Below are 27,432 nucleotides of genomic sequence, written 5' to 3'. Positions count from 1 at the left end.
AGGACTATATTTTTAGCGGTACAGTGTTATTTAATTAATGCAAACAGCTTTCTTGGTGGTTCATTTCAGTAGGAAGATAGCGGACATTACAGATACTAAAATACGTCACCTGTGTTACTTTATATTTTTTCTACAATGCCTGAAACCGTTATACAGAAACCACTAAGAAAGCGCTGTTTAATCATAAGTAAGCACACTGCTTTCATTTATGGCGTCAAATTTCAATATTCGCACAAAGGGCTATTGAACGTGAACATTTTCTCAATTGACGTTGGGTATAAATGTACAATTTCTCTCAAACTTTTACATGAATAATTTAGTAATATATTTAGAGTATCCTTAAAATATAAAATAAAAGACAAATTAAAAAATATAATTAATCAACATTATTAAAACAGAATATGCATGCTTCTTGATTTCGTTTAGATGGCATCACATAAAGCCTTTTCCACGTTGAACATCCTTTTCTTTTCAAAAATATTTGTAAACAATTTAATTTCAGTAATATTGATAAAAACTTGCAAGCCATTAAACACAGTGTTTTTACTATACTCTTGATTTTTTAAAGTAAAACCATGATATATTTAATTACATTATCTATTTTTTGATTCATCTAAGAATACACTCTAGAAATTAGATGTAATTCTCTTGCAAGATTTGCAATGAAAGAATAAATGCTATAGAGTTAATGTCCTTTGATCATTAACAACTTTTAAAGATCTGTAGTTCTTCACTACCAAAATATTGAAGTAGGGTTTAGATTCCAAAATGAACCTTAAAGTGCAAACATGGGACTCCTCGACTGGTCCATCTATGGGCTATGGTTTCAGATGGCCGTCAAGGCCTGTGGGTCTCTTGTTTTTATGAAAATTGTGTTTGAAACAGAATGTTGCTCTAAGCAAATTTTTTTCCAACAATAAATGATACAGTTTATTTGTTAAAACAACAATGTAAGACAACGATGCGTGCTTTCTCCGTTTTGTTTCTTTTGACCATTAAATGGATTATAAGAAAATCAACACCATCAAAAAGAAATGTTATCTTATATATATATTGATATGCTGGGTTTTGCTGATGATTTGGATCTCTCAGCCTTGACTAATGATCAAATCAAGGAGAAAAAACACCAGTTCTCACTGAAAATGCCGCAAAGGCAGGGCTCCGAATCTATAGGGGTGGGGTGATGAATAAACAATATACTATATAGTACTGCAGTAATCGATACTACATCATATCTAGGAAATGCTCTGAACTATCTTGGAGGCCCAGATGATAATCAGATGAAAAATCAAGACTAACAAATGCTTGCTATGTACTTGGCATGATTCTAAGAGTATGGAAATGCAAATAACAACTAAGACTAAACCCAGAATATTAAGGCAAATTCAGTACTGTGACAGAAACTTGTAGTCCCGAAGTTACCATGAAAAAAAAACTCCAATCATTTATATACAGATGTCTGCGAATCATCCTTTAAATACTGAGTATAACCAAACAAAATAAGAAATGAAGACCATTGACATTGAACAAATCAAATACCCTTTGCGAAAGAAATTAAGAAAATGAAACGGATAGAACACACGTTATAAAAATGCAAAACTACCACCACTTGCTAATCCTTTCATTAGACATTCCAAGAAAGACTAACTCGGAGAAAGATTCTTGAAAAAGAGATCATTATGACAGAGAACGGACGTAGCTTAAACACAATCTACCAACTATCAAATGACAGACAGAAGTGGAATAGAATTGTCCTCAATAGGGGAGTGAAATAAGAATATGCCGAGTAAATCAATGAAATCTATAGATACATTACACTGTAAAATGGTAAATACTAGTATTTGACAAATACAAATAAAGGACAGTTTGGGGCGATATTGGACATAAATAGGTCTGGTATTTATCCTATAGAAATGATACATATTCATATCATACTTAATGTAGAAATGACAATCTAATTAATACTTTTGAGAACATAGGTAATCACAGATTACAAAGCTCACCGAGACGAGGCATCACCTTTATGAGGCATCACCTTTATGAGATTACCTTTATCATATTATATGAAATCATACTTTATGATCTTAGATATTCATGGATACTGTTTTGACACAATATCATATATCATCTGTTAAAAAATTGTATGATAATCATATGTTCATTTCATACGGTATTATATGATAGAATGTTTATCAATACAATTATAAAAAATACAATATTGCATCCTATCATACCTACAAAATATATCATATAATACAATAAAATACCGTAATCAATAACGATGAGACATGATATTGTAACATATTGTATGACATTGTATTGTGTTTTACATTATTGTATTTGATCACATAATACAATATCATAATACACATTATATCATACAACATAGCCTTATATGATATAATATCATATCACATAATAAATCACAATATTGTACACAATGATATCATATTGTATAAAATAGTATGATATTGTATTGTATGATATTTTTCCTTATTTGAAACATGATATGATATTGTATCATATGATACAATATCATGTGATATAGTAAAATATTATATAATACAATATCATATTTACAATTTGTATCATATGAAACAATATTATATATTTCAATATCATATAATGCAATTTCATGTGATATAATAATATATTATATAAACCAATATCACATTATATACTATTTATTGTATCGTACCATATGATAAAATATTATATATTGCAATATCACATGTAACAGTATCATGTGTTAAAATAATATATTTGATACAATATCATATTATGCAACATTGCATCAAAATATACAATACTATACATAACAATATCATGAAACAATATTATATTTTAAAATATCAAAAAATCAATACAATATCATATCATATAACTTTTTATAATATAACATATGATTTAATATTGTTTCATATTTAACAATAGTGTATTGTAACGTGTTTTGTCCTGGGTTCTCAGGGATAATATATGAAATAAATTTTCCTAAACTCTACCTGAGTCAATAATGATTAGTACAATGATTTTTCTCTAATTGGGTAACGTTTAAATCAGTATCAATCATAAATAGGGATAATGTGTGAGGTGGGCCTTCAGTACTGTGTGTCTATACCCGGTTCCTATTGAGAGAGAGGTACTTGGTGTCCCAATCTTCTTCAGATTTACTACACCAAGCACCTCACCTTAATTCCCTGGGTTTCTTGCCACTAGTTTCTATTTAACCCTACCTCTTAACTCTTCTATCTTTCTTCTTTCTATTTTCTTTCTTTCTATCTTGTCCGCTCTACTTCGCTGTTCACAGACGACTCTCTCAGACTCTACAGCACAGCTGTTTATATAACCTTGGAGTAGTCCACTCCAAGGGTAGTCAGGTTATTCCATTTCCCCACCCAAAATTAATTCATCACAACATTTATTATAACAAGGCATAATCATTACATTACCCACGCCTCTTTTACCATGCGTCCCGCATGTCTACTGATTTTTATTTTTAACAACTTTTTTTTCCAAAGGTATTTAAAATATCTATTTTTCAAATATAAATGACGAAACCAACATAACTTTCTGTTATTGGCTGAAATAAGACAACTAGTCTCGCCATAAATCAATTACTGTTTTTCGAGAGTTTGTTTCCTTTGAATTAATCAAACCACGAGTCCTCTTCAAATTTCTCAATATTTTCACCATTCTCTTGATATTTTCTTATCACTCGATAATCTTCTGGTGGCCTCTTTTCTTCTGATCATCGACCTTAAAGTTTGTCTGCGTTCCAACGTCTACGTTTTCTCTCCCAACAGCCTTACAACAAAAGCAACGACTTTCTTTCAGTGGTTCTTCCTTGGACGTCGTTTCACAGGATTCTGTTTCTACCACAGGTTCTTTACCCTGTCCCTCTGACAATACTGGCTCTTCTTCTTCAGCTTTGCGTTTGACAACTCGGGCAATCTTGGGGTGGTTCTTTTTTGGTATGTTCTTCCGACCTCCACTTCCTCAAATATCAACTCTCCAGGGTCTTTATCCCAATCTTCATCTTCTCCAACACTCTTTGGTGTAGACTGAACCTGGTCTTTGGTGGCTGTTTTCACTCGGTCGTCACCGTGGACTCTTTTGATGTGCCTGGTTAAAATTGTCTTTTTCCCAAAGGCTTGATCACAAAACTCGCATTCAAACTTCCTTTTGGACATGTCTTCCAAACCACAAGCTAACAAATGATTACTCAGTTCATCTTTTAACTGAAGTCGAAACAAGCATTTAGTACTCAGAAATTCTGGTTTTCTAGGTGTCAATTTTTCATTATTTTCTGTCAATCTAATATGGGAACACCCAATGTGGCCTTGTAGCTCTAATTCATGCTCCACCCCTTGTATATACATTTTACTTTGAGATACGTCTATTACACAATGGCTTGATTTCAGAAATTCAAGCCCTAAAATTCCGTCGGCTTTAATGTTGGCAACAACAGCTGTACATTCAAACATATATCCCCTGGGTGGATTCTGAAATTACCTTTTCCTTTCACTTCCAAAGGAGTTCCATCTGCACTAACTATGTTTTGTGCAACTGGTTCCAAACACCAATGCCCAACTTTCTCTATCTTTTCAAATATTCTATCACCAAGAATTGATAATGTTGCGCCAGTATCAACTAGCAAATTGCATGGAACCATGTCTACAAGCGCGTTGATAAACAAACCAGATTCTGTACCGACTGTAGCATTCTTTATGGTGGCTGTGTTCGACTTTGTATCATGTCTTTTGTTCTTCAACTGGGTTTCACAATGTTCACCTGCTTCAGATTTAACAGCTTTCTTTTGAGCCTGTTCTTGGTTTAACTTAATAAAGCAATCTTTGATTTTATGTCCACGCCTTCCGCAGTGATGGCATTTAAAATGGAAGCAATCGACATGCTCTGCATCGGTATCATTTGATTTTTCTGACCCCTTGCTTGCAGACAATTTTGATATTTAAATCTCCAGATCTCTCATGGACTGTTGAATTTCCTGACGAAGCTTCATAATTTCTTCATTTACATCAATGCTACTCTGTGCAGAAGACGCATTTGTATCTACCACGTCCATTGTAGCACCACGAGCAAATCCTACGTCATGCCTACGTTGACGCTCGGCTCTACAGAACGCTTCTTTTTCGACTGCTAATCTTACGGCATCATTCAGAGATTTAGGACGGGACTGTTGAATACGCAGTCGCATGTCAAAATCCGTCAGCGCATCAATAAACTGATCTTTGGCAATTATTTCAGTTACATCCCTTGGTGCCGTAGGGTATGCAAGATGAGTCAAGCGACGTATGCTTTCCCCAAGCTCTGGTAAAGTCTCTGTCCCTTTTTGGCGTTTTTCCCTTAGCATTGCGCGGTACAACTCGGTCTGATTAACAGGTGCAAACCTAGCCTCTAATGCTTCACATAAATCTGCATATGTGTAAACTGGGCCTGATTTTATGTTTCTGAGTACAGTCTGTGCTTGTCCTCTTAAAGATGCTGCCATGTATAAACTCTTATGTTGAGGATTCCACAGGTTAATACTACAGCAGGCTTCAAAATGAGCTTTATAGTCTATCCATGAGGAAGTGCCATCAAACGTTACTGGCTTCATGATAGTTTTACCCATGTTACTATCTACAAGATTGTTTTCAGTGTTAACTTGTGAGGTAACACTTCGATTAAAGACCTGGTTTGAATGTGGTCTATCATTCCATGCACCATGTCTTGATGTCCAAGTAACACTGGTTGTCGTCGATGTGGCACCGAGACTGTGTGTACTGTGTGGAAAACTACCTGCTAGTAGCGTTTCCGAAAAGTTTGGTTGTTCAATTGATCGAGGGTTTAAGTAATTACTATTCGCTTTATACGTTTCTTGACTTTTTTTCCCCTCGTTAAACAGAGAAATCTGACTTTGGATATTTTGAATAACCAAAATTCTCCGCTTTGTCCGATTTAACATTTGCACTTGCAGTGTTAGCATACTGAGATGATCTATCATCCATACTTGCATCATATTTTGGTCTTACATCTACCCAGGAATCTGGTATCATAGAAGGATTAGATGTATATGGCGTAGATCTCAATCTATCCAATGTTTCTTTTAGCTTCTCACGTCTAGCATCTATTACGCTAAGATCAGCCCAAAGTTCAGCTTCTTTGTCATTCATTTTAAATTTTCTATTATCGACACTAATACAAAAATACTACACATAAGTTTTCTAATTCTTTTATTCTTATCGTTCACTCATTCAAAATTCAGATACACGGTTTCTTTGAACCTGGTACACACTACCCGGTAACACTTCACTTGGTTCAAGGCACCCGGTAACAATACACTCGGTATCCAGTCTCTTATACAAACGGTATATGTTGATTCAAAAACAACAAAATTAAATTTATTAAATCAATGAAATCACTGATATTTTATCCAACCGCTGCCACCAAAATATAACGTGTTTTGTCCTGGGTTCTCAGGGATAATATATGAAATAAATTTTCCTTAACTCTACCTGAGTCAATAATGATAAGTACAATGATTTTTCTCTAATTGGGTAACGTTTAAATCAGTATCAATCATAAATGGGGATTATGTGTGAGGTGGGCTTTCAGTACTGTGTATCTATACCCGGTTCCTATTGAGAGAGAGGTACTTGGTGTCCCAATCTTCTTCAGATTTACTACACCAAGCACCTCACCTTAATTCCCTGGGTTTCTTGCCACTAGTTTCTATTTAACCCTACCTCTTAACTCTTCTATCTTTCTTCTTTCTATTTTCTTTCTTTCAATCTTGTCCTTTCTACTTCGCTGTTCACAGACGACTCTCAGACTCTACAGCACAGCTGTTTATACAACCTTGGAGTAGTCCACTCCAAGGGTAGTCAGGTTATTCCATTTCCCCACCCAAATCTAATTCATCACAACGTTTATTGTAATAAGGCATAATCATTACAGTATCATATCATACCATACTATATCATAGAAATCATGTTATATCATTTAACAACAAACACATCTTTCAAGCAGGTTTGAGTGAGGTAGGAGATTTTTTTAACATCCTTGATAATAGAGATCAGGCTCCGCATCTGAAGCTACCTCTACGATTCATTTATAGTTAAATCAACTATGCAAGCTATTATCTATAAAACATGTGACCTGTTCCAAAAAACTAAACCTCATCCAGCATCCGAAACCTATGGCTCAGATTCAGCATGCAAGCCTGTCAGGTGCATCAGTATCACAAGACACACAATCCATGCAAGTTTAGTGAAGTTAGGACTAGTAATAACTAAGATATCATCATCAGAGGGCACCTGTTTCAAAAACTTTTAAAAGCTCTTTAAACTTTAACCTTCTCCAGCATCCGAAACCTATGGCTCAGATTTAGTATCAATGCCTGTCCGGTGCATCAGTATTATAAGATGCACCATCCACGCTAGTTTGGTGAAGTTAGGACCAGTAGTAACTAAGATATAATCATCAGAGGGCACTTGTTCAAAAACTTTAACCAGCTCATAAAACCTTAACCTCTCCAGCATCCGAGACCTACGGCTCAGATTCAGCATTCAAGCTTGTCTGGTGCATCAGTATCATAATACCCACCATCCATGCAAGTTTGGTGACGTTAGCACCAGTAATATCTAAGATATACTCATCAGAGGGCACCTGCTTCAAAAACTTTAACCAGCTCTAAAAACCTTAACCTCCTCCAGCATCCGACATCTATGGCTCAGATTCAGCATTCAAGCCTGTCAGGTGCATCAGTATCACAAGTCCATGCAAGTTTTGTGAAATTAGGACCAGTAGTAACTTAGATATTGCAATCAAAAGGCACCCGCAACAAAAATTTTAACCTGCTCCAGCATCTGAAATTCAGGATTCAGATTCAGCATCCAAGTCTTTCAAGTCCATAAGTAGGTCCAGATGCATCATCCATGCAAGTTTGGTGAAGATAGCTCAAGTAATAACTTAGATATAGGACCTGCAGCAAAAACTTTAACCAGGTCCGGACGCCGACGCCGGGAGTATAGGATTAGCCCCCCCCCCCCCCCCCTGCCTCCCCCACCTCCCCCTCTGACTTCGTCTCGGTGAGCTAAAAAGGAAAATTACTGTACTACCGATCAGTCACGTGACAAAGATCTATACAAACATATCACATTTCTAAATTATATTCGCAAGTAAAACACAAATGCGCCGCCCGGGAATCGAACCCGGGTCGCAAGAATGGGAATCTTGCATGATACCACTACACCAGCGGCGCAAACATATTGTTTGAAAAGGGAATAAAAGAAAATACGAAAACGCGGTTAAACTGCTTGGAATGTCTTACTGCCTTTTCACATCTCTCTGTCCGACGTCAAGCTCACTTATCATCAATGTTTTGAGTCCCACTGCACATATCCAAACCATGCTTCGAGTTCTCACAGTGACAAATCAGTAGTTTATTTGGCTAATTCTCCTGTTCGTTTTTTATTTCACATTTTGACTTATGAAAAAGTCCTGTAGTTTACTTTTTTTTTCACTATCAAAATGATTTTAAAAAAAATCTTGCAAAATATTCTTAAAAATGTGATATGTCCGTGAAACACGAAATTGATTTACAGGCATGTAACTCTGACCCATTCTCAATATTTTTTCCATCCCACCTTTTACCGATGGCTCCTTCTTGCAAATTACAAAAACTGTATATAGAAGGTACAATTTCTAAGTTTGTTTTTCCTCGAATCTGATATCTGCAAAAGAGTCTGAATATAGACGACTCGCTTCGTCATTTTTTAGTTCAGTGATTGAAGTCTCTTTGCTCAATTGCAAATTTAATTATCATCACGTTTTCAATGTTCACTAACTTGCTTCATTAAACTTGTCAAACATTGGATGATATAAAATATATATTACCAATCTAATGGTCAAATATTTGTACTTTTCAAATTTTTGTCTTATTTTTAATGACTAGATCACTAAATGAAGTTTAACAGTGTTATACTCATAATTCTAACTAATAAAACATTTTTCAACATAATTTACTTAAAGCAATATGAGCTGTATTTTCAAAAAAATTATTTTGCTGCAGAAACCTGCTAGTTTGATAAGTCTGCATGTAACTTAAACTTTTATGGTGAATAAAGTTTAAAAAATTCATTAATTTTTGCCAGAAGAAAGATTTCTCTTATAAGGAATATATAGCAAATCAATTTTTGTACAGGACGACAATAATTCAGTTTTGCTCCAATAAAGGCTTCTTAACGGCTTTTCCCACAAAAATACAGCTTACAGAAATTTAAAACCATGATTTTTTTTTCATTTTAGAAGAAAAACACCTTTTCGTAAAAAAAAATTTCAAGATGAAAATTGCAGCTCATATTGCTTTAATAATCCCTTTAAAGGTCTTTTGTATCGCATTAAGCTTCGTTTGTCCAGTAAACGTCCTTATGCAGAGACTCAATCTAAAATTAGACGTTCTGAATCCGCTACCGCTGAGACAGAGACTATTAAATAAACTTCACTACAGAGGGACTTGTAAGAAGACGTTCCCAACTAAGCATTCGAAAATTATAAACGCTTTTACGGTTTTATTCCAATGCCTATACATGGGGTACCATTCATAGCGTATAAAAAATGTCCAACTTTACTTGGAAAATTATGGCAACTTTACCGTGTAATTAGAGGAAAGGAACTATACTGGGAAGATGCAGAGGGGTATTCTGTGCCGAAATAAAAGAAATTTATGACAATCAACAGTGTTATGAGCGAATTCATTAAGGAGGCCAAGTGAGGAAAGAAAAGTTTGCATCAGTATGGTTAGACCTAGCAACGCCTATGGATCGATCTGTTCCCCACTAGCTGATCGGATCGGCGATGGAGCTGTACCGTATACAATACCAGGAAATCTTCAGGAGATTGTCAGGAGCTGCTTCAGATGAATACAGATCCGATTCACGCTTGATGATTACACCACATCTTGGCAGAGAGCAGAGAATTTGATAGTCACAGGATGTACAATGTCCCCAAATAATATAAAATACCATGAAATTATAAGGCTTAGATATATCAGAATGGGACCCTTCCAAGACTAATGTGGCCTCTTTATTTCGATGAAGTTGTAACTACTACAGTCGAAAGAAAGGAAAGTGAGTGGGTATCTGAGGATATGGGTTAGAGTTCCACCATCATTTACATTAACTGGACTCTACAGCAACTCAACCCAATACCGGATATCAGTTTCCAGTGTGGTTGAAGAATTCATAGTAGCGATATGCCGACTGGTGATGACTTTAAAAGACCCAGCAGATGACAGGATTGCTAGAGCAGAAATCAAACAAGAACAGGAAGAAAGTGGTCAGCAAAAACATCAGTGGACAAAGCAAAGAGTATGCAGCACTTACGAGGAATCACTGGAATCACAAGCACTGGGCACTAAGGCGAGGGAATGTCACATTTTCAGCACGAGTAAAAAGCATCAGCAGCATGCGCAGAGAGAAGCATTATGGTTTAGGTTGAAGAAAGGCGCATACAGGAAGATCAAGGGAAATCAAGAGCAAACGGGAGGTGTGGATGAAGTAAGACTAACCAGAGCGGGAAACTATCTGGACAGAACTGTGAAGGAACAGTTTAGAATCTCATTTCTACTGAGGTCAGTGTTTGATAATTCCTATCTCCTGCAACCTTGCAAAAGTGGAAACAAAGCGAAGACCCAACCCTTAAGCTGTGTGAAAAGAGAGAGATAATTGCACAAATTCTATCAGTATGCCAAGTACTAGTAGTTCTGACTCAGGAGAGATATAATAGACGATTTGACAAAGTCCTGCGGGAGCTGGCTGACGTGCTGGAGGTGGAGAGAAAAAGGAAACGACCATCAGACACGAAGTAAAGAAAGATCAGATTTGTGATCAAGGAGAAACAATAGCTGATACAATAGCGGCAAGGCTGACATCATTGCTGGACAGAGAGCATGCCTTGGAGCTCCGATTGAATCTAGAAAGGACGTTTTTTTTCTGATATCATGTAAATTGATCTACAATCAGACGCAGTATTAGTGTCCAGCGTTCGAAGACTGTGCCACAGGGAGAAAATTGTGAAAAGACACAAAAGAGAAAAAAACATAAGTATGCATACCTCATGGTAGATTGCAAGGGCAGAGGAAGGTGCTCTCGGCTGTTTTCCGTTGGTGTTGGTTGCAGACGGTTCCCTGTGCAATCGATGTAGAAGCTGCTCACAAGAAAAGGACCATCAGGAAGAGAACGCAAGAGAGCAATAAGAAGACTGAGAGAAGCAGCAGAAAGGTCATTATGCTGGATATGGCACCGTCGCGATGATCTGTGCTTGAAGTTGGAATCAATCGAGTAGTGGATTGGCCACCACTGCTGACCCACAAGCTGGAAGCTGCCATGGAAAAGGGTCGAATTTAAGGACATAAAAGATTTTACCTTTTTAAGAAGTATTGTCAGTGCATTACAAATGGAGACATCAAGGCAAGGAAATGGAAGGCTCATTAAGCTGACTAGTGTGGAGAAGCAAAATATTAAGAACAAGCACCAAGCTCAGATATATAAGACAACTGTGGAGTAAGTAATTTTGTATACATGTATTTGAATAATGGAAATAAATTAAACATCCAGGTATTTGTAAACACGGGTCTGAAAAAACTCTTTTGGAAAAGGTCACCAGATATCATCAGCAACATAGACTTGGGAGGAGGACCAAATAACAACCAGTGAAAATTACCATCAGCAGATGGAACTGATAGGGCATACTCCAAGAAAAACAAACACAAACATCACAAAGAAAGCCTTACAACGAAACATGGTAAAAGAATACTTGACGTCGAGTCCTTACTTCGGACCTGAAGAAAATTGAGCAGAGGCAAAAACATCACACATAAAGATAGAGAATTTATAAGCAACTGTTACCGCCCTATCCTCCTTCTAGGGATACATATGTGCAAGAAAAGTAAGCTAGTCAACTTAAACTTCTTTAGTGCCTTCTAGAATTACTTTATGTAGAAATTTGATCTTACTATAAATATTTGCAAGTCTTAATTTGTGAAATCCATTTCTATTTCTTTATGCATTTCTTTATATCTAGTTGAAGTCAATGGTCGGCGTGAGGCGTTAACTTAAATTGTCGTATAGAAAAAAATATCAATTCGAAATACTGATATACCAAAAATATCGAAATATAAAACGATGGTTATGCACCTGTAATATAAAATACCGATTATAAAAGAAGCAAACCATTGTTATCTTCTTGTGAATGTATGATTTAAACTAACCTCCCTCTTGTTCCTTTTGAAGAACAATCAAATTAACACCCGAAGAAAAGAAAATGCCACTGGATTTCGTTTCCCGACAGCTGTTACAACAGCAAAATACTCGCTGTTTTATTTGGCGGGAGTTGTTTTATATGAATATTGAGTGGATTCAAGAAGTAAATAAAACATTTTGATGATTACATAATAAGTATCTTTGTACTCAATGGCAAGTGTGTTATCCATTGCCGTTGATTACTGCAGCGAACTGTCTGTACATGGTCTGAATCGGGCATTTGATGACTGTCATTGAGGTGTCCCCAAGTTTTCAATAGGGTTAAAATCTGGACTGACATCTGGTCAAGGCTTTACATTTGCATCACTTTGCTCCAGGAAGTCTTTAGTTAATTTCGCTGTGTGTACACAAGTCTGGATTTGGTGTTGGGGGCAAAAGGTGGCACAAGAAAAGGTTGAAGAACATTGTCGATATATTGGGCCGCTATTACACCATAGCCGCAACCTGGACCAATATGTTGAAACACAGTGAGGTCAAGATTTTGAACAGTCCAATGCCATGTTGCTTGGTCCTCCCAAGGAACCCCTTTTTTCATACAATATCGAAATAGCGTTCTCATTGCTTGCACTAAACTCTCTTCTTGTATGAAAAACCTGCATTCGTAATTTAAGATGATATTCCGCCACTTGTCATGCCGACAATTCCGTGGAGTTATAGTCCACTGAAAGCGTCCGGACGATGTCTTTGGTGCAAGGATTGGCCCTTGGGTTCAGCGACGACACTTGAGATTATGAGCAGTCTATATGCGACGAATAGCATCATCGCTGGCTGGTCTTCGGTATGTGAATTCTTATGGTCTATGTTGCGGCAGCAAATTGATTTTGTAGGAATTAACGAAGGAAAACCAGATAACATGTTTTATTCTTTTCCATTACTAGTATATGTTAATTAACTTGATAGTTTGTACAAAGGAACAGAAATTGCTGTTTCAAATCTTACATTGATAGCACATAGTCTGCTTCTTTTTTAGTAAACTTTTGAAAATACCCGGAAAAAAACCCCAGAAAACGGGTTAATTTATAACTGACCATGGACAGGTAATAAAGTTTAAGGGTAAATTGTGAATTATGTTCACTTTCCTAAATGGTATAAAAAGGAACCATTTTTTAAAAAAGAACTGCTCTATAATACCCGGTTTTGATTAATTCTACGAAACATGTGCGCCGCTGGTGTAGTGGTATCATGCAAGATTCCCATTCTTGCGACCCGGGTTCGATTCCCGGGCGGCGCATTTGTGTTTTTTAATACTGAAAAAATATTCTCTTGTTTGGACAGTTATGGCAAAACAGAATTTGACCAATTACTGCAGCAATTTTGGATGACCAACCGTGAACTGAATATTTCGTTATCGCTTCGTCTTTATCACAAGGGGAGAGACTTAATACAGTTCACCTACTTTTTGTGACACAAGAACGTTGCTAAATGTTGTAATAGATAAAGATAATAATGCTCAATATAAATAAGATAACTGTTCACTTGGAGTAAAGACAGTTTTAGAAAAGTTGTAGGGGTTGCAAAAAGTGTATGAATGGTTTTTTTGTAACAATGCTGATATTGTTGTATATTTAAGACGTTTTTGAAATGTTTTAAAATAAATACCCGGTTCAGGCAATATGATGTTTTTGTTACCATATATGCGCCGCTGGTGTAGTGGTATCATGCAAGATTCCCATTCTTGCGACCCGGGTTCGATTCCCGGGCGGCGCACTTCTTTTTATATTCAGCATTGTAAGTCTTTAACGGAGGCAATTATGACAAACCAGAATTTGACAAACTAGAGAAAGACCCTTCAGATGCAGCTTTTTTTAAACATGACTCATCATGAACTGAATATTAGTATTCGCGAGTTGAGCAACTTAAATAGTGTACGAAGTTTTAGTGACACCAAAACGGTGCAAAGTGTTACACTTCATAACGATAACTATGCCCCAAAGCATTATGGAAACTGAGTTTGTAACTTTAAAAAGACATTTACATGAAATCTTACATGTATGTTACCAATCGGATTCTATCAGGTAAATATATATTATACTTCTTCTTATTTTCTTATTCAGTTTTAAAACATAAAAAATGTCAAAACCAACACTTTGGGTTGCGTTCAATTTCGTAGCGGCTTAACAATGCAAAAAATTATTTAAATTTCCTTTTCTAATCTCAAGAAGATTAAAATGCGTTTGTGCGCGTTTTTTAGGTGCTGATCTCTGAATAGAACTCTTGGGTTCTTTTCTCATAAAAAAATCGGGGTTTATGTGGAGATGACATCATCTAACTGTATTCAGTTTGACACCCACAGTAAGTCTGAGGGCCCCCGCGAGACGCCATTTATTAGCTGGTGTTTGGAATTAAATCTTGGTTAAATGCGTTAAAAGTAAACATAATCGATGTTAATGAGGACTGTGAGACTGTAAAAAAGTACTACAGTCTGTCAAGAAATTGCTTCCTTCTCTCGATTTTTTTTATAAGTCTCGGGTCGTTCATACTGAAGGTAGCGACCTTTGCAGTAAAATACTATGGAATCTGATTTCATTAGAATTCGTGATGGCTCAATTTTCGTGGTGATTGTTAGTAGCCCTAATCCGCGAATTTAAATCCTCGTTACATTGCGTTACAACTTTTGAAAGAGTTGGTTTTCTTACTGAAACTGAAAACCAACACCTCCTCGAAATTACATCCTCACGAATAAGCAAAAAATCAGCTACCCACGAAAATGTATACTTTAGTATACTATACTCGGAGAATCCTACTGAGACTTTTACCCCTGTTTCATAACAAATCCGATTGTATTCATACACAGTGATACCGACATACGGAATCGCGAACCAATCCGAGATATTTTCCTGCCATATTTACATTCACCGAGTATAATTCCCTCTATTTCTTACCGAAACTTATAGTTTAATTCCTAGCTCTATAGAAACAACCAGACCGGTATCTACACAGCCTTTTTATCGATTGGTCAAAACCTACAGCGACCTAAGAAATATCACGAACTGCACTAAATAATCATGATGATGTCAGACTCAAATTCCAATAGGGGACAATTTGGCTGTTTCTTTTTGCTAACGTACTGATGTACATTAACAGTATTTTAGTGAATTTTTACTTACCTATTACAATCAATTTATTAATTTGTTAACAGAAAGATGTAAATATAAATTTTGATAATAAAATGCTTTCTTTGGTGATTCATGTGGGTTATGAAGGTAGCGATCATTGCAGAAAAAATTACATAACCCGCTAACGAGGGTTTTATTGGATTTGACCCCGCCCTGACCGAAATTATTACATCATAATACTCAAAGAATGATTCCTTATTCCTTAAATAATCAGGATTCACGTTCTTCTATTCTTATGGCATGAAATCATATGCTCATCAAAACTGTAACGAATTGTTTAGTTTCTAGAAGAAATAAAAGTTCCCAGAATGAAAATGATTTTCGTTGGATTTTCATATAATAATGATTGTTAAAATGGGAAATTTATTTTTTGTTCAAGACCTATGCTATAGGAAATAATATGAATCCGGAAGAAACTGCTTTTTTGGCATTTAGGTAAGGAAGAATATTTAACTTGGAAGTTATTATTTTTCCGTCAGAATTTGATTTGCAAAGGTATATATCTCCCTGTTTGACGAAACACACTTGAAACAATGGCGGAAAGACTTTATACACTCTAAAAACAATTGCCTATGATATGGCATAAATGATTTTTTTTATAAACTGCTCTTTAGACGGGTGCAAAATTTGCCATCTTGGGTATGTAAATTTTACGTGGTGAAGATTGGTATTTTACGGCAGTCTGCTGTTTTGTCATCTCCTACAAGTAATTTAGGCGTAATCTCAAATTGAATTCTTTCGAACTGGGGTCCTATTAACAGACTGCTTAAAGTAATTATCAGACTATGTTAATTGCTAGTGTCATGTCCGTTAATTCGTTCTCTCTTGTCCGCATCGTACATGAATATTTCGAAGCAAAGATGATTTCCTGTTGTAATCTAATTTTACTTGATAGTTAAATAAAGTCTCGCCACATATTAGTCCAGTTGTATTTGAAACTAACGTATAAGCATGTATCAAATATCAGAAGCTAACAAAACATATTCCCAACCCCTTAGCCAAAATAAAAAAAAATCCAAGTATAGCCATCATATAACAATATGCTAAAAGTCAATATTATGAATTCAAATAATGAATTAAATGTAAATTACTTGGAATCATTAGAATTTAATTAATTTGGTACCCATTGGCCTCGTTTATATCTCAAATGAAGTATGGAATAAGTCTTAATATATCAATTGTACACAAGGAAATTACATCCCAATGAATCATAGAAAATATTTATTTTCAGGTAAATTGACCTTCTCGAAGTTAAATGATTTTATAGAAGCTAAAGAAAAAAAGCCCCTCAATTTTTCGTTATTAGATGGCTCCAATACTAAGTAAAAATATTAAGACTTATTGCACATCTTCATGATATACCAATTATTATATACCAACATATGATTTTATGACAATGTAAACTCCTTGAATGTCTGTTACAATTTTTGTGAGGCTTTTAGCCAAAAAAAGTATGATTTCGTTGGTATTTCGTTTTAGTGTATTTAGAAAAAATTGATAACAAATGGCTAATGTCTCGATGGAGTAAACCATACAACATCAGAATATACCGTGTTGTACTAATTCTGATTGTTTTAAATTTCCGTCGATAAGTAAATATTGATAAAGCTACATACAAAGTTAACATAATATTGCCAGACTCCGATTTCCGTTCCGCCCAATCAATAAATAAATCAAGATTTACTATTTTATTCTTCGATTGCATTTTTTCGTTTTGTGGATTTTTGGCTAGACGATGATTAAAATTGTCTATAAACAGACAATAACCGAAAAAAAAAATCATAAAGCATCGAAGCGGAGAACAAGCTTGTGTAGAATTCCCGCCACAAATCACAAAGTAATGGCCGACGCTTTCTATTGTTTTGACATAATATACACAAGAGAATTTAAATGGACAATTTGGGGAAGCTATATTTCAGGAAATATTATCTCCGAATGTTGAGACTTACAGTATATTACATGTTGAGATCCCTTTTGGAGGTCGATATGATTCAATGGGAAGTGTTGTTTTGGTCTTTTTAAAAGCTTAAAGTCCTTATATAGTAATTTTTGATAAATAAAGAAAACAATGATAAACGAGGGTAAGGCGATCCATTTGTTTATAATTTATGATTTGGTCAGCAATAAAAAATCTTCATTAAATGGATGGATTTCAATTGTATCGAACTTATTTTTCTTTTTTAATGTTGTTTACTTACTTTTCATTCTCGCATTCATTTTAAGATTCCTTTAATTATCTTGTAATAGCTTTCATTAGGATTTAATAGCAATCAAAAGAATGGACTAGAGACTGTGAATTATGATCAGTAAGAACAGTGGTGAGACTGATTTTAGTCTGTCCCCTCAGGAGACAGTCGACAGTTACGTAAATACTTTACGGTTTTATTTGAAATCTGAAGAGCAATCCAACAGAGACGATTTCAACAATGATTTGTAACCGTGCGCAAAATCGCCATATCCCATGGGCTGCATTTTACAGTATGTATGATTTTACACTTATAATATAAGCTATATATCATATACGAAATATAGCGGTATGATAAAATGTGTATAGTATCAAACTGTATAAATATACATTTAGTTGAAGCAGATGTGTACCTTAATATGAATTACACGTATATCGCAACTATAATTTCTTTTGATAATTTTTAACGACATTGCTCTAGAAATGGTACATTTATGGGTCATCAGATGGCACCTGGTAAGGAATATACCCAATTTGAGGAGACCATTAGTCGTAATACGTCATGACACTGCGCTCACTCTGAGCTACAACAGCTGCCATTCCTAGTAAATCTGGGCTCTTTATCTTCAAGACATCTTGCAGGAACCGGGCAAACACTTATTCAGTCCTTCTGAAAATTGATGATGATCAAATAAATGTCGCAACAGAAAAGTTGTTTTAAGCCATTTTAGAGAGAAAAGCTAATGTTGTAGAGTAAGTTTTACCGCCGCTCGTCTTGATATGGCTGCGATATCAAGTTTACAGAGGAGGAAGTGATGGTTCTTAAGAAATCCTGGGACTCCGCCATCGTGGAACATTGCACAAACAAAGGACTTGGTATCGAGGCACGGTATCTCTCTAATAAACCCATCAATGTCGGATGAAAACTAAACGTCGCTTAGGACCGCAAATATTTCTTTTTCGGAGTCGGCGGTTCCTTCAAGAATTTTCTAGAACGAAAGAGCCGTTTTTTTTTATTAAGATATCGTATATTCTAAGTTGAATTATTACGACATCAATAGTTATCATATTACAAATACAATATTTTCTCATAAAAATAGTAATTTGTTTGGCGTTTCAAGTAGCTTTATAATTATTTGCTTAAAAAGACGCGTGACAATGTACGTATTTTAGAAGAACGCTCTGGGTATTTCCTCTCTAGTATAAAATCACCAAACGTTTGATTTTGGGTTTTTTTTTTACAATCAAGTCGTGCTAAAGAAGGAGTTGTAAAACTTAAATCCCCGGCGGACTTGGTATCTCCAGGAAGTCGATAGCTTTGCTATTCTTTACAGAACGTTAAATAAACTAAAGCCTGTACAGGAAAAAAAACCAAACATAGGGTAATTGCAAAGACTTCTCTCGTATCACTATGAGCGACTCGCAGCCATTTTATAACAATGGTCAAAACGTGAAAATTATGACTGTTATGAGCGATTAGCTAAATGAAATCAATGTTCTACTGCCTAATGTGTAACTAATGCGGACTAAGCTTCCGATGAGAGTAGCGATGAGAAAATTGATTAGATCTATAAACAAATCGAATATCACTTGCATAAAACATTGCCGATTCTTTGCGGCTTGGGATGGTGTATTGAGGTTCGCAATACGAGAAAATTTAATTTAGCATTAAATCAGCCCCATCACCAGGCGTAGACTGGCCAGGGATTCGATTGGTTGGTACATTCTGTAAACCCACCCGCTCTCCGTAAAAAAAAAAATATCCTTATTCAGTGATGAGAAAAAAATAGCAAAACGAATGACTTGCTTCCAAATTATCAAAAAACCTTTTTCACGGATGTTTTCAATTTGAAAAGCAAGTGAAAAAGTTTGGGATTTTTTGCTAATTTTAAACCAGTGTGATGGAATCTGATTCTACGTAGGACAGACAGCTTAAATCCTAATTTTATGTTAGCTCTAAGATACTGCTTCATCAAATTTTCATGAAAGAAATTACTTTACAATTCTCTCCACAATACTACCTCCCCTGTTGATTGCCCTTGGAACACTGCAACACCTTGATGATGGTGTGAAGAAACACAAGTTAGCCATTACGTCTGACTGACAAAAAGATTATGTCTCCAACGGATATCTAAAATAATCTTAAAACCGGTAAGTTGAATTTTTAATTTATTTCATTTTTTGGAAGGAAAAGGACTTTTGCAGTTTATTTTTTTTTACCTAGAATTTGAATCAAGCAAGTGTCTAAATAAACACAAAAAAACCTACGCTATATAATTTTTTAAAATCACAGTTTTTGTTGATTAGTTTTAACATACATAGAACTTCTATTGGTGTACTTTTAAAATAAATTCGAACAAGGCCTAGGGAAATTTATACATTCCTGTTATTAAAAAAAATTCAAGTGTTAAGTTGCTTCCCTTACCAATAGCACTGCAAGCAATGTATCCATTTGAAGACCATGTTTACAGAGTGATTTAAAGGCCCCCACTTCTTTACTCCTAGATCACTGCGATCTGTTGACTTTGTACATAGTCGATACCATGTCTCTTCCAACTCATCAAAGTCCTTATGTTTAAATGGATGCTACCAGAGAGTAAATACCTCGTGTATAGTACATTTTGGACAAAATCGGTCCGAGCCATAAAGAAAAAATTGATTGCACATACTAGTTCTTTTTCCTAAAAGAAAGTTTGTTTTGCTATGCAATGATAAAAATGAAAAGTGATTTCCAGGGAATCAATGCATACACTTTATCTGGGAATCTGATAAGGTAAGACTTCTTTATATACTAGTAAATATCAATTTTCCGTTTTTGTTCGAATAAATATAATGTACTTTTGTGAAGTACCGAATGATTTTTGAAAGAATGAAATGATTTGGTATTTGAAGTTGAATCATTTTAATCATTTTTTTTAAATTTAGACTTATATTTGTATCAAATTATTAGAATATCAGTTTTGAATAAAAATATATTGAGTCTTTCAATTGTAAAATGCTAACTACAGGATTTATTTTTTTTTTACTTTACTGGAACTATAAAAATAATCTTCAATTTATATAAAATTCATCGTATCAAATTTTTGCTAACATTTAAATAAGCAATGTATTTCAAATTCCTTTTGAAATGAAAAACAAATATAAAACTGTAGTTAATTCAGTAAGCGAATCCAGTTTGTTATTGAAGAGCATGTTATGTAATTAAACCAAACTTGAATTTGTTTAAAAAAAGAATATAAAGTTGACGCTGTTTGCGTATCAAAAATTAAAGGTGAATTAATGGAGTTATCATTTGAAGTATGAATCAAGGAAAACTGGGTCATGACGAGTAATTTAAGGCTTTGACTTGATAAGCGGGTAATCGCTTTGGTGGATGAAGTACGCCTTTGGTGTACCTTTTTACTATTTCACAAAGAACAATCAAAGTCACATTAATGTTTCACCTGTAGTGCTCTGATCAGTCTCCAGAAACACGAGTTTCACCCAGAACACAACCGTTTCAAGTGAGCATTGATCTATAATAGATGATGCTACCGTTTAGTCAATTCGATGTCAGTCTTGCTGGGTACGCACTCAACCACCCGCGGTGGGTCTTCCGTGATTTTACTGGGGGAAATAAAAGGGCGATTTAATGGACATACTATCTTCTGTACATGTTTTACCAATAATTCAAGCCATCTCTCTCCGACTTCCACATCAACATGTATAGGCTATCGATTCCTATTCAGACTTTAAAAAAAGCTTTTGCAAGCATGCAACACTCCCAATTGACATGTGACAGTAACTAAAAAAGCTTTGTAAATTAATCTTTCCAGGTTCCTGATGTCATTCTATACAATAAAATTTGCCTAAATCCGAATGATTTAAACTTTTGTTAAGAGTTAATTGGGTTACTATAAAGAGAAGAACCATAACGGTGGAAACGCGATACCCGGACGTCAATAGGGACATCATTTTAAGACAACCGGACAGTCATTAGTCAATTAAAAGCTCTTCAATCTAACATTGTAATAATGACACGGCAAATATTTACTCAAACCTTCTCTAAACGAACTGAAAAAGTGTAGTTACTGCAGAACACAGACAAGAGTATTTCTCTGGTTTCTAAAACTTTAATTCCACATCCTACACGTGAAAAAGGAATCAATCTGAATGATCACTTCAAAAGTTTTACATAATCAGATGTCGTGACGTATTGCTTGTTAACTACTTCTATAATCAAAAATGCTGTTCGTGTTAAAAAGGACTTAAGTCAGTTGAATATCCAGAACAAAATTATGAAAATATAAAAAGATACATTTGTATATTCCTTGGAACCCGACACCAAGTTAATTAGTTCAATCTCATTCCTTGAGACGTTTCATAGGGAGATGGTGTGACTCGGATCACCTCGGGATTTACCTGTTATTGATGGAGGGCTACACCGACGCCTCAGGTTGTCTTCATTAAAGTTTGATTCTGTCTCCGCAATCTAATCTTACTCGGAGCTTACTCATCAAATATACACCATTCGTAGCGGGTGGCCTGAAAGAAAGAAATAAAACTCAATTCACTTTCTTTCTTTTTATGTTTTATCATGTAACGCTGTATCAATAAAAGAAACCCAAAGCAAAACACGCCAGCCTTCCACTGACCTCCACATGATAAATGTCTTTACATAACTTATCAAGACTTGGACGACCCGTCTAGAAATTCCCGACACGGTTTTGAATCAACGTATGATTCGATATTCTTTTTGATGTTTCTGTATTGCAATGTACCAAAAAGCCTTCAGCATTAACTCTTTCTCTGCTTGAGAGACATCGTTGGATTTTATTCAGAATAACTAGTGTTTCAAACAAATTTGATAACCAGTATTTGTTTGATCAACATCTTTGTTTTGTGAAAGCGTATCATCAGAATCTATCAAACATGCAAGCCACCCGTAACTCCCTTTTAAGAATTATATGTAAATTTAGACTGTTTGTTATAAACAACTTACAGGAATTGGTCTTTTTTGTAACGATTGAAATGAAATACTTTTTGGTTGTTTTAAGGTGTTGCTGACATGAGACATGGATGCTGACGAAAGGTTCTTCGTGTGTTTCTTGTTTCTGATGCTCTTGGCACAAGGTAAGTCAAGGGATTAGCGATGAATAACACCCCCGGGGGAAACTGAATGCGCCATAAACTTATTACGTCAGTGTTTCATTAGCTCTTTATTTGCAATCAATAACTCTTTTATGTTTTAAAAGCCATATTCTATTTTACTTCCTCAACAATACCCTTTGTGTCTTGTAAAATACATCCGAACTTTTAAAACGACCCAAAAGTATATTCGTCTCCTCCGGTGGAAACTGTTGACCAATCAAAGAGGGCCTTTTGTAATCGTTTGGTTGCCTAACGATTGAAAGAGGATAAAAGTGATGTATGAAAGCAAATCCGACAAAGACTTAAGATAATCGGTGCGTGAAGACAGAATTCCCAGAATCCCAAAAGGAAATCAGTATCCGGACTTCTAGGTTGGGGGGACTTTTCCCTCCGCGGACACGATACTGCTGAAGCTGATTCGGTCAGACAAGCAGAAGCCGGCTCTTTACGAGGTACATTCATTTAGCGCCCGCCCGTCCCTAGTAATCACTGTTAGTTAGGGAGTAACTCGATTATATGGGCCCGCGTTCTTTCGCCGAGAAGAACACGGCCAATCACATTAAAGGAACTATTGTTAAAGTCGTAGATCTAATTTCTTGAATGCCATTTAGCTTAATCGAGTTTTCCTTGTGAGACCATTTCCAAGAAATTTGAATGAGTGCGTTTTCTTTGAGGTTCTGTAAGTCGATAAATAACCAAAAGACGCCATGTTGAAAAAAGCGGTCGTGATTTGCCAGATTTTAACTGAAGAAACCTAATCTGTTTCTGGTATATCCGATACTTATATTTACACACTTTACACATTTTGTTCACAAAACAAAGATGTTCGATCGTTTTTGTCCGAAATGGAGATTTCCGTTTGTCTAGAACACCACATGGTCACGCAACATCTTGGCAGATCACGTGAAAACTGGTCCCCCATGGTTTAGTATTGCCCCTGTATGCTTCATACTAATATCTTACTGACTTACAAAAGGCCAATATTGTATAAGCGTAAACAGGGTATTAATGAATTTTAGCGTGTCACGCTCCGACTAATTGGGTAATCATTGAGAACAACCGTCTAGAATTCTTCGTTGAATATTTCATTACCATATATAACTCACCAGTTCAATCCGTTGGGTGATCTTTACTTATTTGTATAAGAAGTCTGTGAGATTGACCCTGATGCTTCTTGTCCATGAAATTAATCTTTACTTTAAAAGTATATATGCCGTTTGAAATGAAACATTTAAAAGAAAGAACTGTTTGCGTTTTTCCATCAAGCTACTAAAGTTATGCACTTTCCGCAAATTATACAGTTAAAATCAAACGCAATTAAAAGTATTAAATATAAAATCTAATTATTTTTTTTACTGGCGGCTCGGTCAGTAAACGCCCATCTTTAAATATTCATAACACGTGATGTGACAAGCTAATTTTAGATCGTACACAAGATGTCGACGTGAAAACGTGTTCGGTCCGTTGGCTGTGAAATAATGCTTTCGAAGAGAAAAGAAAGAAAGAAACAATTTGACAGAGAACGTTGTCAAATGAGAGTCTACTTTGGAGACCACTTTGAGCGGTGAACACAAGTTAGAAACTTCACGTTTAAATATGGGCTTGCCGGCTTCTTGCTATACAAGCTATAGAGAGGAGGGTCACACAGCGGTGTGTGTTTCCTTTGTCAAATAAAATATTTACTCAAAAAGGAAAAAAAAAGCCTATGTGTATGGAACGATATTCAATATGATAAAACTTGTATAGCTATCACTTGAAAATCTAAAATCTATAAATTGTATACGTTTTGAGTCAAGGGGCCCCAGAAGGGACAATTCTGACATTCTATTTTATAAGTATATATGATGTCAAACGTATGAGAATAATGATCAATTGCAAAAGAGCTGTCATCGATTATCATCGACACCGATACGCAACCATCCTCATAAAATGCAGATGACAATATCTTATACTTTTTCTGTTAACAGCACATAAACCTGTTTATATGAATTCAAAGGACTGTGAACAAACCTGTCGTATTACTTCGATCTGCAAACTTCTTTACTGAACTACATTGTACTATTCCCATGCACATGCGCAAATCCACCTCAAACATTGATTGTATATGGATATGCATAGGTAAATCGTCGTTATTCATTTTGAAATCATGGCTAGTATATTGTTAATGTTTATCAAAAAATTGCAAATTTCTCTACAGACTTCATTTTTATATATCTAGTTAATGACATGCTAGCAAAATTTGGGTTTGGTATTGAACATCGCAAAAATGTCGTTAAAAACGGCATATATACCTTTAACTACTAGTTTCTGGGCTACATTCTTGCAATACCTTTTTGGTACTTATTGAGGTATTCCAATTATAACTTAGTGTAAGTTAATGCATGAACCGTTTTCACTTTGACTGGAAGATTGGCCCTGTTGTTTGAGATTAAATCTAATGTAATGAATCTATTCGATCTATAGACTTAACTCTTTTTTACTTGGACAATAAGACTTAACCTTTGTTTTAGTTCAAAGTTTTAGGTATTTTTTTTTTACCAACAAATGTTTTCTGGGTTTAATTCCTATAAAACTTGTATATTGATTCCATTTTTTTTTTACTTTTATTTAGGTCTTGAAATTGGTTTTCGTTTTATTTTTTAATTTCATAAGTTATATAGGTTTTTTTCGTTAGTTAGGTAACAGTTGTAGAACACTTTAAAGATTTTATCGTTTGTAAAAAAAAAAAAAATCTCGAAAATCAAAATTACACAACGTCCTTTTTAACTTAAACGTGAATCGTAATGTAAAATTGATGACATTACCCTGATGTTATTCAAGTTTGATTTATTCACCCAAGAAAAATATCATTTATATGATATTATTTTTCTTGAAATACAGAACACAATCTGTCAAACAAACTGTGAATTGTTAGGTTAAATTGAGGAAAATTTCTTGTGTTCAAGTTAACCGACCTAAGAATATCATTTATGATCTGTAGAATATATATATATATATATATATATATATATATATATATCACATTTTTTACTATCTAACCATACACTTTTATAGATTTCGTTACAATGACAGTTGAATGCATAATGTTACATATTTTAAATTGCAGTAATATGCATACCGTTAAATATAACTACTGAACTGTAACTGAATAGTTATTTTCCCCGTCATTATTTTTGTTACATTTAACACTTAATTTATGTATTGTATCATTTTACTTGCTTTTGACTTTTTACTCAATAAAACCCACACGAACAAAAAAATAACCTCGTCAAACAGAATTGTTTGGTATCGATAATTTTCACAAATCTACATTTAATTTGTTATTTAAGATGACTACATGTATGTGGTTTGTATGTGGTTATGACCGTTTAAGACTTCTAGTTTATGAATCTTCTAAGGAAAGAACTCTGAATAAAGAAATAGAAAAACAGTCAAAAGTTAAAATCAAGGATTTTTTTCTCTACTTAAAATAGATGATATCCTACAACTTAAACCTAGTAAGGTGTGAGAACTTGTTCAAACCCTCTCAATATTTTATATACAATAAGCTATGTTCGAAATAATAGATTTACAGCTAAATCAATTTTTTTTTTTAAGTTTTAGGTAATTTAGGTAGGTAATGTGTTGATCCCCAAGCCTCCTTAATTAAGTTTAACCACAATAATTCAAATTAAAATTTTTCAAAATTATTCGAACTAATACTGAGAAGCGTATCCATTATCGAGAAAAAATCCTCTATGTGATTTATCTCCCTTTATTGGTTGATTTACATACATGTACATGTGCCTTAAGGTAAGGTTTGCGGCTTGCATTTTTTAGAGGTTGTACCAAAGTTACATACCATTTTGTTCACTATACTAAAGTCTTTTTTCTCATGAAATTCAAATGAATTTTGCCCGTCCCGTTTTATAACTACAAAAGGTCAAAGTTCATGATTTCCAATTTTCATTTTGATGAAATGTAAACAATTTTGTGAAAATATGTACATTTTATATGTGACTATTATGGGTGTTATTTATGCTTAAAATGTTCGAAAATAATATCACTATTAATATCATGATTCACTTTTATTAATTTCTGATGAACTATCTAAAAATAGAATAAAATGCAACAACAGTCTTAATTTTGGACTACTATTATGTAAACGAAAACATCTTATTTGAAACCTTTCCAAGTCCACCGATTTCAGGAAAAACGTATCTTAGAATATGTGTAATCTGATGTTTCTAAAGCACTATTCAAAACCATATGATGCGGATTTCGTTTTCGTAGAAATTGATAAAATGCTTGTGTCCTCTTATTTTTTCATTGATACTAAAAAAGCCCGCGAAATAAAAAAAAAAACTGAAATCAATTATGACGTCATATAAATTTTGACGTCATAACTGAAATAAAGGGTAGTTGGGAAAATGTGTGAGTTATCTCCCTGTAACCGCAAACCTTACCTTAAGGTTTTTTGTAACTTCATGTCGTTAAATCCTATATACATGTATAAATATGCGCTTTCTCTTGGGGTTTCTTCGTTATGTCTCTTAGCTTTCATTCCTAGGAGATTTGTGTTACAATTGACTTGGTATGTTGGACTTGTATTAAAAACTGAAGAGTTCGTAGTTTGAAATATTTTCTGTATTCTCTTCAGACTCCATAGCCGTTACTTAATGGCTTATCTATATTCAAT

General features: G+C 34.7%; 1 protein-coding gene and 3 non-coding genes across 5 annotated transcripts in view; 3 read left to right on the top strand and 1 right to left on the bottom strand.

The window, feature by feature from the left end:
- Positions 1-8,192: 8,192 nt before the first annotated feature.
- Trnag-ccc (transfer RNA glycine (anticodon CCC)) lies at positions 8,193-8,263 on the bottom strand. Its single transcript has one exon. It is a non-coding gene; the product is annotated as a tRNA-Gly (tRNA).
- Positions 8,264-13,483: 5,220 nt separating this feature from the next.
- Trnag-ccc (transfer RNA glycine (anticodon CCC)) lies at positions 13,484-13,554 on the top strand. The gene has a single exon. It is a non-coding gene; the product is annotated as a tRNA-Gly (tRNA).
- Positions 13,555-13,959: 405 nt separating this feature from the next.
- Positions 13,960-14,030, top strand: Trnag-ccc (transfer RNA glycine (anticodon CCC)). Its single transcript has one exon. It is a non-coding gene; the product is annotated as a tRNA-Gly (tRNA).
- A 5,150-nt stretch (positions 14,031-19,180) lies between these two features.
- Positions 19,181-27,432, top strand: part of LOC105320974 (uncharacterized) — a 28,416-nt gene continuing 20,164 nt past the window's right edge. Inside the window, exons 1-2 of one of the 2 annotated variants that reach the window (XM_034444996.2) lie at positions 19,181-19,775; positions 22,661-22,736. In XM_034444996.2, the coding sequence (XP_034300887.2) occupies positions 22,679-22,736 (58 nt within the window). In that variant the 5' untranslated portion in view covers positions 19,181-19,775; positions 22,661-22,678. Of the gene's footprint in view, positions 19,776-20,128; positions 20,398-22,660; positions 22,737-27,432 lie in introns of those variants that run through there. The other variant, XM_034444997.2, reaches the window with a different exon arrangement.

The sequence above is a fragment of the Magallana gigas genome, chromosome 2 (genome assembly GCF_963853765.1).
Source record: "Magallana gigas chromosome 2, xbMagGiga1.1, whole genome shotgun sequence".
Classification (NCBI taxonomy): domain Eukaryota; kingdom Metazoa; phylum Mollusca; class Bivalvia; order Ostreida; family Ostreidae; genus Magallana; species Magallana gigas.
Note: the sequence above shows the minus strand (reverse complement) of the source record. Positions and strands in the feature narration are given on the sequence as shown.